The following is a 15770-nucleotide window of genomic DNA, read 5'->3' on the forward strand; positions in this document are numbered from 1 at the left end:
GGACCTCCGATAGTCAATCAAGTGGTCATTCCCCGCACTGATGAGGAGCTCCAGGACGAGTTTGAAATGCAGAATTACAATGGAGCTACTCCAGTGGTCATCCCTACTGCTGCCCAAGATTCTGAGGCTATCTTGATGTGTCGTGCTCTGGCCGAAAAGCTAAGAATCTTGGAAGGACATAACTCAACCCGTTTAAGTGCCTTGGAGATGTGTCTAGTCCCAGACGTGGTGATTCCTCCAAAATTCAAAACACCTGAATTTTAAAAATACAAAGGACTCACATGTCCTAACATACATTTGAAAATGTATTGCAGAAAAATGGTTGCCTATGCCAGAGATGATAAGCTCATGATCCATTGCTTTCAGGACAGTCTAACTGGGGCATCTTTGGACTGGTACATGCAGTTGGAATGTAGCAACATCCACACTTGGGATGAGTTGGCTGAAGCATTCACAAAGCAATACAAATATAATACTGACATGGCACCAAACCGTACTCAGCTTCAGAGTATGGCCAAGAAAGACAATAAATATTTTAAAGAATACGCACAAGGCTGGAGAGAATTGGCTGCAAGGGTGCACCCGCCGCTGGTTGATCATGAATTGATTGACATTTTCATGGGAACCTTGCAGGGCCAATATTATGAAAGATTGATCAGTAGTGTGTCCACAGGATTTTCTGACATGGTGATCGTGGGAGAAAGAGTAGAAGAAGGACTGAAGAGTGGTAAAATCCAGGGAGGTTCCAGCAGTCAACCAATCTTGAAGAAGCCTTTCAACGGATTCAAGAGGAAGGAGGGTGAGACTAGTGCCATTTCTTCTCAGAGGGGGAGACCACCGTACAAAGCTCCTGCTTCTGTGCCTTATTATCAGTACCCTTACGTAGCGGCTGCTCAATATCCAACCATGCCTTACCGTCCAATTGCTCATGTTCCTATTCCAGCTCCGGTACCTCACTATCAAGTTCCAGTTCCTCAATATCAAGCTCCACAACCTCAGTTCCAGGCTCCTCCACCTCAACATCAACAGAGAATTCAACAGAATAATCAACCACGTCCAGTTCAGCAGCAACGACCAAATCAACAGAGGCCATATCAACAGTACAATAATGTGAATACCACTCCTATCCTAATGACTTACACTCAATTGCTACCGTATCTGATTCAGAATGGGACTGTCGTGCCAAGGGCATTACCTCCAATGCCAAAGCCGCATAAGCCTTGGTATGATGAGAATGCTAGATGTGCCTTTCATGCTAATTCAGAGGGTCATACAACAGAGAATTGCAAAGTGTTCAAGCTCCGGGTCCAAGAGTTGATAGATCAGAAAATATTGTCTTTTGTTGATGTTCCAAATATGGGGAACAATCCTTTGCCTAAACATGATGGTTTAGGTGTCAATGCTATAGAAATTTCAACTGATGATGGATTGGTAAAGAATGTGTTCAAGTTGAAGACTCTTTTAACAGTGGTCCATGCTAGATTAATGGAAGCAGAAATGATGAATGGAGTACATGATAATTGTGTGGTGTGTTCATCCAACCCTGATCAGTGTGTTGAATTCAAAATTTGTCTTCAATGTTTGATGGATCAAAGGGTTATTCAGTTCACCAGAGCAAAGATTGATGAGGACGTTGCTGTGATTGTGCCTGTGTTTGATCAAGAGAGGCTTCCCAAGCCTTTTGTGGTCCCTTATCAGAGAATTGTTGACCTGGAGCCAGTGAAGAAGATTGAGCCCATGGTTATCCATGTTCCCGCTCCATTCTGATTTGACAGTACCAAAGCCGTGCCTTGGAACTATGAGCCTGTAGTTTATGTGGGTAACAAACCAGTAATCTTGAAAGATCCAGATGTGACTAACATCGCTGGATCTAGTGGTGTGACTCGAAGTGGAAGGGTTTTCGCTCCTGAAGTGATCCCAAACAAAGAAAGTGGACCAACAGTTGAACCAACAAATGGGAAAGAGGTGAATCCTCCTGAAGCAGGAGAAGGCTCATCTAAAAAAGCAGTGACTGTTGAAGAGGATAGAGAATTCTTGAAGATCATCAAGAAGAGTGATTACAAGGTCGTAGATCAGCTCAACCAAACTCCTTCAAAAATATCCATTCTTTCTCTACTTATGAGTTTTGAGGCTCATAGGACTGCTCTATTGAAGTTCTTGAACGAAGCTTATGTGGCAGAAGATATCAGTGTTATTCAGTTTGATAATGTGGTTGCTAATCTCAATGCTAGTAGTTGTTTGATGTTCACTGATGACGATTTACTCCCTAATGGGCGAGAACATAATATGGCGCTTCATATCTCCATTCAATGTACAAATGTCACTTTGGCTCGAGTACTGGTAGATACAGGTTCATCCTTGAACGTGTTACCTAAGACTACCCTGGCACAATTGAATATTGAAGGGGTGCAGATGAGACCCAGTGCTTTGATAGTGAAAGCTTTTGATGGGTCTAAGCGAACAGTTATTGGGGAGATTGACCTCCCAATCCTGATTGGCCCTCAAACTTTCCGTATTACCTTCCAGGTAATGGATATTAGGCCTGCCTATAGCTGTCTGTTAGGTAGACCTTGGATCCATGCTGCTGGAGCTGTCACCTCGACACTTCACCAAAAGCTGAAGTTTGTTACTTCTGGTAAACTGGTATCAGTATCCGGAGAAGAAGATATTTTCGTCAACCATTTGACTTCTTTCAGATACATTGAAGTAGGTGAAGACATTGTTGAAACTCCTCTCCAAGCCCTTGAAGTGGTCAATGTGGTCCAGACTAAGCCGAAACTTGTTGAAGAACCCAAGAGGGTCATGACCTCGTGGAAGAGTGTGAAAGCTGCAATTGAAGCTGGTTGCCTTGGAAGTTAGGGCACAGTGATTGAACTACCAGAGAAGAAAGACAAGTGTGGATTAGGATATCAGCCGTCTATTGAACTTTTCAAAGATCAGAAGATACATCAGGGGAAGGTTCCTAGCATCCAGGAAATATTCTCCAAAATTGGTTTCCGAAGTGATGATCAAGTGAATGCTCTTGAAGATGAAGATCTAGATTTGTCCAAGATGGTGTTTTGTGGACCTCCGGATGCTGCTCTCACTAACTGGAAGGCAACAGATGTTCCAGATATAGTTTCTTGTTCAAAGTAATTTACGGTTTTCTAAAACATCCAATGCCATGCCCAAGGCATATGGATAGCTTTGTAGGGCCCATTTTGTGTTAATATTTAAGCCTTATCATCAATACAAAGCACATTTTTTGAGATCCCTGTCTTTCATCTTTTTAATTAATTTATTTATTTACAAACAAATAAACAATAACAAAAAAATGGCAATTTTTATTTCACATCACTTTCATTTTTCAAAATCTTCCTCTAAAAAGAAAAATCATTTCCATGCAGATCATTAATAACTGGATCCATTGAACACGACAATGCTATAATTCCCTATGACTTCGATCTCCCGATTAACCAAGCTGAAGAGGATGGTAAGGAAGACTAAGAACTCCCAGAAGAGTTGACCAGACTTTTGAAACAAGAGGAAAAGATGATTCAGCCTCATCAGGAACCAGTGGATGTGATCAATCTGGGGACTGAGGAGGATAGAAAGGAAGTCAAGGTCGGAACTGCTTTGAAAAAAAGTGTGAAGGAGGAACTAGTCAAGCTACTACATGAATATGTGGATGTGTTTGCCTGGTCATATTAGGATATGCCAGGACTCGACACCGACATAGTTGTGCACAAGCTGCCGTTGAAGCCGGAATGCCCGCCCATCAAGCAGAAGTTGAGAAGAACTCGATCAGACATGGCTGTCAAGATCAGAGAAGAGGTCAAGAAGCAGTTTGATTCAGGTTTTCTAGCTGTTGCAACTTATCCACAGTGGATTGCTAATATTCTTCCAGTTCCGAAGAAAGATGGGAAAGTTCGAATGTGTGTAGACTACAGAGACCTGAATAGAGCTAGTCCCAAAGATGATTTTCCTTTACCTCACATTGATGTATTGGTAGATAACACAGCTCAGTTCTCTGTATTCTCCTTCATGGACGGATTCTCAGGATATAATCAGATTAAAATGTCTCCCGAAGATATGGAGAAAACAACTTTCATTACACCATGGGGCACTTTCTGTTATAGGGTAATGCCTTTCGGCCTGAAAAATGTTGGGGCAACCTATCAAAGGGCCATGGTGACTCTTTTCCATGATATGATGCACAAGGAGATTGAAGTCTATGTGGATGACATGATTGCTAAGTCTCAGACAGAAGAGGAGCATGTTATTCATTTGAAGAAGTTGTTTGTAAGATTGAGGAAATACAGACTACGCTTAAACCCTGCTAAATGCACTTTTGGAGTCAGATCTGGAAAGCTTCTAGAATTCATTGTGAGCCAGAGAGGCATAGAAGTTGATCCTGATAAAGTCAAAGCTATTCAAGAGATGCCAGCACCTCGGACAGAGAAGCAAGTCTGTGGTTTCTTGGGCAGATTGAACTATATTTCCAGATTCATCTCGCATCTGACATCCACTTGCGAGCCAATATTCAAGTTGTTAACAAAAGATCAAGCCGTTAGGTGGAACGATGATTGCCAGAGTGCATTCGATAAAATCAAACAGTATCTATAAGAACCACCAATCTTAGTGCCACCAGTTCCAGGAAGGCCTCTCATTATGTATTTGATAGTACTCGACGAATCCATGGGATGTGTACTGGGGCAACACGATGAGACGGGTAGAAAAGAGCATGCTATCTACTACCTGAGCAAGAAGTTTACAGAATGTAAAATCAGGTACTCCATGCTAGAAAAGACTTGTTGTGCATTAGCATGGGCTGCTCGTCGTCTGAGACAGTATATGATTTGTCATACAACAATGTTAATATCCAAGATGGATCCCATCAAGTACATCTTCAAGAAACCTGGATTAACTGGCAGAATCGCTCGCTGGCAAATGTTATTATCAGAATATGACATTCAATATGTAACTCAAAAGGCCATTAAGGGTAGTGTGTTATCAGAGTACCTTGCGCACCAGCCAGTGGAGGACTATCAATCGATGAGACTCGACTTCCCAGATGAAGACGTCATGTACATAAGAGACTATGAGATTCCAGGCCCGGAAGAAGGACCCGAACCAGGATCGCGGTGGACGCTCGTGTTTGATGGTGCCTCAAATGCATTGAGTAACAGAATTGGGGCTGTTATAACTTCTCCAAAGGATTTTCATCTTCCCTTCACGGTAAGGTTATGTTTCCAATGCACCAATAACATGGCGGAGTATGAAGCATGTATCTTGGGAATTGAAGCAGTTATTGACCTACGAATCAAGATTCTTGAGGTGTATGGAGACTCAGCACTTGTCATCTATCAAATCAAAGGAGATTGGGAGACCCGCCATCCCAATTTGATCCCATACCGAGAGCATGTCATGAAGTTAATCCCCTACTTTGATGAGATTAATTTCCATCATATTCCTAGGGAGGAGAATCAGCTAGCCGATGCCTTGGCTACTCTGTCATCTATGTTCAAGGTCAAGTGGGCTAACGAATAACCTGCTATTACAATTCAACGTCTAGACGAGCCAGCACATTGCTTGGTAGTTGAAGCAGAAATAGATGAAAAGCCTTGGTTTTATGACATCAAGCGATATCTTGAGAAGCATGAGTATCCAAATGATGTATCCATCACAGACAAAAAGACCTTGAGGAAATTATCAACCAATTTCTTCCTAAGTGGTGGTGTTCTATACAAAAGAAACTTTGATTTAGTTCTGCTCAGATGCGTGGATAGACACGAAGCCGACCTACTCATCAAAGAAATCCACGAAGGTTCTTTCGGCATTCATGCAAACGGACATGCAATGGCGAAGAAAATCCTTAGAGCTGGTTACTATTGGTTGACAATGGATATAGATTGTTACCACTATGCCAGGAAATGCCACAAGTGCCAAATTTATGCTGACAAGGTGCACGTGCCACCTACTACTCTGAATGTTTTATCAGTTCCATGGCCATTCTCAATGTGGGGCATAGACGTGATTGGTATGATTGAGCCTAAAGCTGCAAATGGACATCGGTTCATTCTGGTTGCCATTGACTACTTCACTAAGTGGGTAGAAGCAGCTTCTTATGCCAATGTGACAAAGCAAGTCGTCACTCGATTTATCAAGAAAGAGATAATTTGTCACTACGGAACTCCTAGCAAGATTATCACTGATAATGGATCAAATCTGAATAATAAGATGATGAAGGAGTTGTGCGAGAATTTCAAGATTGAACATCATAACTCGTCACCTTATAGGCCAAAGATAAACGGAGCTGTAGAGGCAGCTAACAAGAATATCAAGAAGATCATTCAGAAGATGGTGAAAACTTATAAAGATTGGCACGAGATGCTACCCTTTGCTTTGCACGGATATCGAACAGCTGTTCGCACTTCAACAGGGGCAACCCCTTTCTCACTAGTCTATGGCATGGAGGTTGTGCTACCGATAGAAGTTGAGATCCCCTCATTGAGAGTCTTGATGGAGACAGAATTAGAAGAAGCAGAATGGATTCAAACCAGATTTGACCAGCTCAATCTAATCGAAGAAAAGAGGATGAAAGCGTTGTGTCATGGTCAGTTATATCAGAGGAGACTCAAGCGGGCGTTTGACAAGAAGGTCCGACCTCGAGAGTTTAATGTAGGTGAACTAGTTTTGAAAAAGATAATCTTCCTCCAGAAGGATTCACGTTGCAAGTGGATTCCAAACTATGAAGGGCCATTTGTGGTGAAGAAAGCTTTCTCTGGTGGAGCTTTAGTTCTCACGAACATGGACGGAGAAGAGTTGACACACCCCGTCAATTCTGATGCAGTCAGAAAGTATTATGCCTAAGAAAAAGATATGGATAATAAAAGCTCGCTAAGTTGAAAACCCGAAAGGGCGACTTAGGCAAAAAATGAGCATCCCGGTGAGTTGAAAACCCGAAAGGGCGGCTCAGGCAAAAATTAGGGATAAACAAAAATTAAGCCCGGTAAGTCGAAAACCCGAAAGGGAGGCTTAAGCAAAAAAGGGTAAAATCTCCCGGTGAACTGAAACTCTTAAGGAGCAGTTCACGCAAAAGTTAGGGAATATCCAAAAGCATAATACTGCAGCGACACAAGTCAACACTGCAACAAAGCTCAGATGGAAGAAAACAGTCCAATTACCATCTCCAGAAGCAAAGTAATGAGGACTAGAGGACATAAGGGAAAATAGCAAAGTTGTATTTCGTTGGAAAATCAATTGAATTTTTGTTGTCGTTTACTTGCTTTCTTTCTCTGAAATCTCCTCTTATAGGGGTTTACATCTTCATGAACCCCATGTATGAGTTATTCTTCTCATCAAATAAAATTGTTCAGTTGAACATTGACTTACCAATTATTTCTGTTTTTCTGCTTAATGTCGCTTTTATTTTTGATAAGATAAAAACATTAAATAGTGGAAACGACAAAGCTTTTGAAAACTTTAATTTGTTTTGATTTTGAAAGTATAAAAGGAATGTTTGTTGGTTTACAATAATGCATCTGGTTCACAAGACGTGGGACATTTCCTAGATCATTGTAAGCTAAAGCAAGTTTGAAGTGGGTTTTATTCCAGAAGCAAGAAGTCCTCATTGAAGCCCGCTTGGCGGAAAGGCAGAAATCATAATTTTTTTGCAACAAAAGACCATCTTCATGGTGACAAAACTATCCAAGACAAGGCGTTGGGGAATTCGAGCTTGATACCCACAAAATGCATAAACTAATATATTCATACTTTCACATTCATTTTGCATATCATGTACAAAAACAGATCATGCATAAACCTCAGCCGAATTCAACAACCTCTCAAGAAAGTTTAGTGTAATCCTCAGCAAACCGAAATTCAAGGGGTGTGTGTTCTCAGGAGTAGAACAATTATTCTCTGCAGTAAGTACTTTCAGAATTTGATCATTTGTTGGCATTGATTCTTAAGATGAGTTTCTTCCCTAGCAAGGTGATTGATGTTCTCCCATTGGAAATACGGTGTCAACGGAATTTCTGCTTGGTTTCCCCAGCAGATAACTTCCCACAGAGTTTCTCCAACATTGTATTTTCTCCAGCAAAATTTCATAAACTCCCCAAGCGAGTTTCATACCAGTAGGATTCCTTGAGAAAGGTATCCCCAACAACATTATCTCCAACGAGTCTCTTGTGTGTTTATTTCCCAGAGAGTCTCTTATATTCCCCAACAGGTTTCTTCAATCAATCCTCAGAAGAGTTAGTGTTCCATGATGATCTACTATACGATGGAGCATTAGATTGGACCTGTCAGTTCAATAATTAAGAGTAGGGTTAATCCTTTTGAATATCATTAACTTTTCATCCCCAGCAAGTCTCCGGGATCTTCTCATTCCCCAAAAGAGTCTTCTGTCAGCCAAGAGCAGCTGAATATGCGGTTATTCCCCAAAGGAAGCATTTTGTTTATTTCCCAGCAATTTGCATCAACCAAGAGCAGTTGAATGCATTAGTTTCAGCCAAGAGCAGTTGAATACTATTTTATTTTCCAGCAATTTGCATCAACCAAGAGCAGTTGAATGCATTAGTTTCAGCCAAGAGCAGTTGAATACTATTTTATTTTCCAACAATTTGCATCAACCAAGAGCAGTTGAATGCATTAGTTTCAGCCAAGAGCAGCTGAATACTATTTTATTTTCCACCAGTTTACTTCAACCAAGAGTTGTTGAATGCATAAGTTTCAGCCAAGAGTTGTTGAATATGACATCTTTAGCCAAAAGCAGCTGAGTATGATCATTTGTTCTCCCAGGAGTACCTAATGTCAGTCAAGAGCAACTGAACGTGATTCTCTCATCCCCAGTCATTTGCATGTCATTTGAGAAATCAAGAGCATTTCTCAATTCATTTACATTCATGATTAAGGAATCAAGAGTATTTCTTAATTCATTTGCATTTCATCTGAGAAAATCAAGAGCATCTCTCATTTACATTCATGATTAAGGAATCAAGAGTATTTCTTAATTCATATGCATTATCATGATTAAGAAATCAAGAGTATTTCTTAACTCATATATATTCCATTTACATTCATGATTAAGAAATCAAGAGTATTTCTTAACTCATATATATTCCATTTACATTCATGATTAAGAAATCAAGAGTATTTCTTAACTCATTTGCATGTCATCTGAGAAATCAAGAGCATTTCTCAATTCATTCACATTCATGATTAAGGAATCAAGAGTATTTCTTAATTCATTTGCATTTCATCTGAGAAAATCAAGAGCATTTCTCATTTACATTCATGATTAAGGAATCAAGAGTATTTCTTAATTCATATGCATTATCATGATTAAGAAATCAAGAGTATTTCTTAACTCATACATATTTCATTTACATTCATGATTAAGAAAACAAGAGTATTTCTTAACTCATCTGCATGTCATATGAGAAATCAAGAGCATTTCTCAATTCATTTTCATTCATGATTAAGGAATCAAGAGTATTTCTTAATTGATTTTCATGTCTTCTGAGAAATCAAGAGCATTTCTCAATTCGTTTACATTCATGATTAAGAAATCAAGAGTATTTCTTAACTCATACCATTTCATATTTAAGAAGTCAAGAGTACTTCTTAACCTGCATAGCATCTGAGAAATCAAGAGTATTTCTTATATCCGAGTGCATTCGGTCATAACCATAAGCATATCATTCTTCTAAATAAGAGGGCCAAATTTGGATCTCTTTATTATTTAAACTATCTTTCACCATGATGATTTGAAGAAGAGTTCTTTGTATCCTCTAGTTAAAGATGTTTAAATAGGGGCAACTTTCATACCCTAAATTTTCCCCTATGTTTTTTCACTCGCATAAGTATAACATGAACCGATCCATTTTGTCGTGCATTTCATTAGTTAAAAAGCATTTTATCAGAGTTTATATAAAAAGTTAGGAGTTCTGGCATTTTATCTGATCTTGATAATATTCATTCAGTCATATGTTGATTGAGAAGTCAAAAGATTTGATTTCTCGAATCTCAGTGCATCATTCACTCACTTACATCTTGTTTCAGAGGTTCAGAGATTGATAATGAAGAGTATTAACATTGTATGAATCTTTGTAGGTTTTAATTGTGATGGAGAATCATAAGTAAATGGTCCAAGAGCGATTCATTTGCATCTGATTGTCTGTTCACGATTATTCAGTCAATAATTCAGTTCATTTACAAGAGGTTTTCATTTTGTACTTGTCACAACGTGCATTTTATTTCACTCGAAATAATTTTTCGGAACTACAGACAGATTGGTCAAATTGTTTCTGAATTGTACTTCAAATTAGCGGGCAAAAAAATTTCAAAATTGAGCTTGCAGACGTCAGTTTTTTTAATTTATGTTTCACGTAGTTCAATCTGGCATTCTCGTTTTATTTTTTTGACTACTTTTTTTTGTCGCATTTTTATCCGCCAGTGCCTTTTAACCGGTCGATTTTATTTTAAAATTTGATCAAAACTTGTATGTTTCCGAAAAATTTCTTTCGCGGTGGTCATTTTAATGCGTTCAGTTTATTTTTTCGGATATTTTACGCCTGATTCTTATTTGTTTTTATCCGATTATTTTTGGTCTTTTACCAAAATAATCGGGAGAATTATTTAGAATTCTCTATGGTTTCAATTTTATTTTTACTCATGTTTATGTATTTTTAATTTTATTAATAAAGTTAAAAAGATTTAGTTTTTATTAATCAATCAACTTGGATTATTTATTTTTATTTTTTAAATTAATTTTGTTTAAAAAAAATCTTTTGACTAATTATGGAATGCCATTTGGCATTACTTTTCTTTCTCTTTCACTTTTTCTCTTATTTCCTTTTCTTTTCTCTCTTTTCTTTTTCTCCTTCCTATCTTCTCTTTCTCTCTCTCCACGTTTCTTCTCCTCTCACTCACAGATTTATGTTTTCTCTTTTTCTCCCATCTTTTTCCTATTCTCTTACCACATCACTTCAACACACAGAAAAATAATAATAAAATATTTTATCATTTCTCACTAAAGAGCAAACTGCCCTCCCTCTTTATAATATCCCACCTCATCTTTTTATCACAAAAAAAAATATCAGCAACAGAACTTACTAAAAACTAGTAAAGGACCCGTGCGTTCGCACGGGTCGCGCAAGTGCAATAATTTATTTTTAAAAAAATTAAAATATAATATTTTTTTGTTTATATATATATATATATATATATATATATATATATATATATATATATATATATATATAATATATATATATATATATATATTATATATATATATATATATATATATATATATATATATATATATATATATATATATATACAAAACCTGCCCGCAACCTTTTAGGAAGTGATGATTCATTACCCTGTAAAAAACAATTACATCCATATAAACAAATGTTAAAACATAATGTATATTTTATACAACTCATTCAATAAAATTCTAATAATAAACAACGACATTTGTTGATATAATATAACTAATGAAAAACTTACGTTCTATAAGTTTTCAAAAACTTCTTTGAACACGACGTTTGTTGTAGAATTCAATGGATGGTTATCCTTGTCATGGATTAATATCTTAAGCCCTTTTTTGCTTTTGACCCTTGATATTGCAACATATAGTTGACCATGACTAAATACACTTCTAGGCAAATGCAATCCAACATAATCCAATGACTGACCTTGAGATTTGTTAATTGTCATAGCATAACATATAGTTATGGGAAATTGCCTTCTAGTCATTTTGAATGGCCACGGAGATTGTGTTGGAGTCATATCCATTCTTGGAATATAGATAACCCCTCTAATATTCTTTCCAGATATAATCTTTGCCTCGATAACGTGGTTTGCCAATCTTGTAACTATAAGCCTTGTTCCATTGCAGAGACCTTCAGGTTGATCAATGTTTCGAAGCAACATAATAGGGGTCCCAATCTTCAATTTAATCTTGTGGTTAGGTAGACCGGAAGTTGTAAGTGTATTCAAAAATTCCGGGGTCAAAACATCAAAAGCTTCATTTCCTTCACCGTCAAAAGTGTCTACAGAATCTGAACTTAAATATTCCTTTTCTTCACCTTTGGGAAATTTTTTGAAATTTTATTATTATAAATCTATGTTAGTACATATAAATATATGAATGTATCTATAAATATGTTTACAATGGATAACGCATACCTGGTATGAATCCCAAAACGTATTGATTTATGATGTCAACCGTTTTAATTGTTCCTGCTAATATAGCTCTTGATTGCAAAAATTCTGGATTCTTGTAATTGTTAAGAAAATTCGGATATGTTTCACTAACAATGGCTTCTAGTGGATCATCATAGTTAGAAATTAAGAAATCATTTGGAATAGGAATATTCGTGTAACCATCGTTAGGTTCTTCCAATTTCCCATCGCCAACTTTTAATATCCAATTAGAAAACAATTCTAATTCAGATGTACTTGAAGTATTGTCGGCTTGTTGGAGTCGCATGTTCTTTGTAAGCTTCAGCACAACACAATGATCCCAGATGTATGATGAATTTATTGTAGAATGTATTATATCTGAACGGCTGCCCCTTGGTACAACTGGTAATATTTGCCGAAAATCTCCACCAAATACAATTACTTTCCCTCCGAATAATTTGTCAAAACAATTGGAACGCCCCATTATGTCTTTAAGGGTTTTATCAAACGCTTCAAAACAAAATCTGTGTGCCATTGGAGCTTCATCCCAAATTATCAACTTTGCCATTTTTAGTAGCTCTGCACGATCACTACCTTTGTCGATATTACATGTAGAAGACTCCATTGTAGGTATTGGAATCTTGAACATTGAATGAGCCGTTCGACCTCCTGGAAGTAGTAGTGAAGCTATGCCCGATGAAGCAACAGTTAAACAAATTTGTTTCTTTGATCTTATGTAGGAAGCTAGAGTTCTCCACATGTAGGTTTTCCCTGTGCCACCGTATCCATACAAAAAAAATACGCCTCCTTGTTGATTGTTTACTGCTTCCATTATTCGCTTGAATACACCTCTTTGCTCATCTAATTTAAAAAAAATACATAACAAACATGCAGTGAATAAATTAATTATACATTAAAAAAATTGTAAGATAAAATCATACTTTAAAAGTTAACTTTATAAAATTATGACAAAACTTACAAACATTTAACATATTTACCTGTAAGATTTAAGAACAAATTATTGTATTCTTGCAATTGTTCAGCTGGATTGTAACTCCGCTCTTCGTATATGAGCTTATTTCCCAACTGCTCAACCACATATCGACTTGGATAAGGCATTCCAGCAAATTCCTTTAGACTTCGGCTCTTCCTTTGAAGATTTCGTTCAATCTCAATTAATGTTAAATTCATTATCTCTTCATCCGACAACCTCAAACCTTTATACAATAGTAATTATAAGTGTAAACTATAAAACAAATTTACTTTTAAGAATCAAACAAATAAATATAATAAAAATTCACAATATAGGAAAAATAATACCTCTATTGTTTGCAATTCGCTGTTGAGCATATAGTATTCCATCAGCTAAGAGATGACATGTTTTACTCCATACATGTCTTGGCCTGTTAATGCTTCCTGATAATAACATGTGAACAAATAGTAATCTCAAATATTGACCTGAACCCCAATGATTTGCCTCTTTAATAGCTGCAATGAATTCTCTATCATCGCCGATAAAACCCATAGCAAAATAGGCATCCCGGAAAGTATCATATTTTACGTTATTCACTGTTTTTATATCATTATAACTGCGGGGACCTTTGACATGTGTGAGCATCAATCTAAGATAGTACAATTCGCCAGTTGTTGGAGGAACCCATATAAGCCTTCTAAAGTTGGGTTCATAATAATTAATATATTTTCCTTTAAAATTGAGATACAATGTAATAATTATTAACATTGGATTAACAAATACCAATAATGCAAAAAGACAATTAGAGACTCGAATAACCATGTTTTATTAATTTTAATTAGGTTATGACGTAAATTTGGTAGTAATTAACTTTTATATATTAAAAGTAGATTAAAAGTGGATACCGCCACTCATTAGTATCTCTACATTGCATATGAATAAGTAGAATATTGTATTTATAAGAGAGATGACTCATTTACCTAACACCTTAAGGTTTTGGATTGAGATGTGGTGTTTCCCTCTCTTGTGGTCTCGAAGCATTAGTCACACTGTTGCTCCAGACTCTTTCGGACTCCCCAACACCAACATCATATATCACCAACAATAAATATATATTTTTTAAATTAAGACTACATTAGTCACAAAAAAATTCATCAGCCTGTTTTTAGTGAAACACCAAAACCAAATGAAAGATCAAAATTAAAATTCACATAAGTAGCTCTTATTTAAATCCACAAAATAGATACATAACTAATTTTAAAATAAATGAAAATAAAAAATCACCAAAGATGAAACATAAAATTCAAAACATAAAAGCGAAAAAACATTATACAAAATCACCAAAATCGATAATGCAAAATCGAAATAGATAGAAATCGAAATAAATCTAAATCCAAAACACAATAATTAGAACTTAACCGAAATAGATGAAATCAAAATTCAAAATAAAAAAATCTCCAAAATCAACAAAGTTGAAATATATGGAATTAAAATAAGGAACATTATAACTTGCCATTGTCACCATGCTCACTTTAAATTGAAATTTTAAATTGAGATAGAGGAAAAATAATGGGTTAGAACCAAAATTCGGGGATGAAAATAGTGTAAATAAAGAAGGAAAAAGAATTGAATAAAATTGATTTGGTTATTTGAGATGGATTTTGGAGTAAAATAGAGAATGCACAATATTTATGAAAATGGATTTTCTTGATTTGTTTAAGAAGATATAGAGAATGCATAGTATTTATGAAAATAGTTTTTTTTGGATAAATCAATAATGATTTGTTTGTTTCCCGTTATTCAACCAGAATTGACATAACTGTGAAGGGAAGAAAGTCGAGAAACTAAATTGAGTTGACTCAAAGCACCCATGAGAATAGAATGAGACCTTAAATCAAATAGAAATATTGTAATGTTACATAAATTATATTTGTAAAAAATATATATCTTCTAAAAAAGGAAGGTATTCATGTACGAACAAAATAATTGGAATTGAAAAGGAAGAAATTCCTATAATCTTAATCAATAGAAACTAAAAGCAACACGTTAATCAAAATCCATTCGCAAATATATATATATATATATATATATATATATATATCATTTAATTTTTCGACTTTGTAAAAAAGATGAGATTGATAGACAAAAAAAATAAAAAATCTTACCTTTTCTCCTTTGCAACTCTGACACACAAATGCGCTGATGGATGAACAAATCAACTGAAATTGAAATTGAAACGAAAGGATTGTAATCAACCTAAAATGATTTGTAAAGCTATATACTATTCAATTTTTGATTTTGTAAAAGATGATGAGATAAGTGGATGAAGAAAATAAAACACATACATTTTCTCCTTTTGAATTTGAAACTCCGCCACACCAATGCATTGGCAGATGAAAATTGATTATTATGGGAGAATCAAGGAGATTTAGGGTTAATGGAAATAGTGAAATACATTGAAAGAGTAAAAGAAATCGTAAAAAATGTCTTTGGAAAGATGAAATTATGTTTATTGGTATTTGTAATTGAAAGGGATACAATGTGTTTGCTAACGAATATGAAGGAGTTTATTGGTATATGAAATTGTGTCTCCACATCTACTAAAGTTGGGTTCATA

General features: G+C 36.0%; 2 protein-coding genes across 2 annotated transcripts; one reads left to right on the forward strand and one right to left on the reverse strand.

Annotated features, from left to right (window-relative positions):
* The first annotated feature begins 480 nt into the window (after positions 1–480).
* LOC127136910 (uncharacterized) lies at positions 481–1767 on the forward strand. Its single transcript, XM_051063420.1, has one exon. It carries the CDS (start codon positions 481–483, stop codon positions 1765–1767), a length of 1287 nt encoding a protein of 428 aa, XP_050919377.1.
* A 9738-nt stretch (positions 1768–11505) lies between these two features.
* Positions 11506–13975, reverse strand: LOC127136911 (uncharacterized). Its single transcript, XM_051063421.1, has 5 exons — positions 13639–13975; positions 13501–13596; positions 13179–13397; positions 12184–13041; positions 11506–12083 (listed from the first exon to the last, which is right to left on the reverse strand). Exons 1-5 carry the CDS (start codon positions 13973–13975, stop codon positions 11506–11508), a joined length of 2088 nt encoding a protein of 695 aa, XP_050919378.1.
* Between the last annotated feature and the right edge of the window lie 1795 nt (positions 13976–15770).

Source organism: Lathyrus oleraceus, chromosome 4, assembly GCF_024323335.1.
Source record: "Lathyrus oleraceus cultivar Zhongwan6 chromosome 4, CAAS_Psat_ZW6_1.0, whole genome shotgun sequence".
Taxonomy (NCBI): domain Eukaryota; kingdom Viridiplantae; phylum Streptophyta; class Magnoliopsida; order Fabales; family Fabaceae; genus Lathyrus; species Lathyrus oleraceus.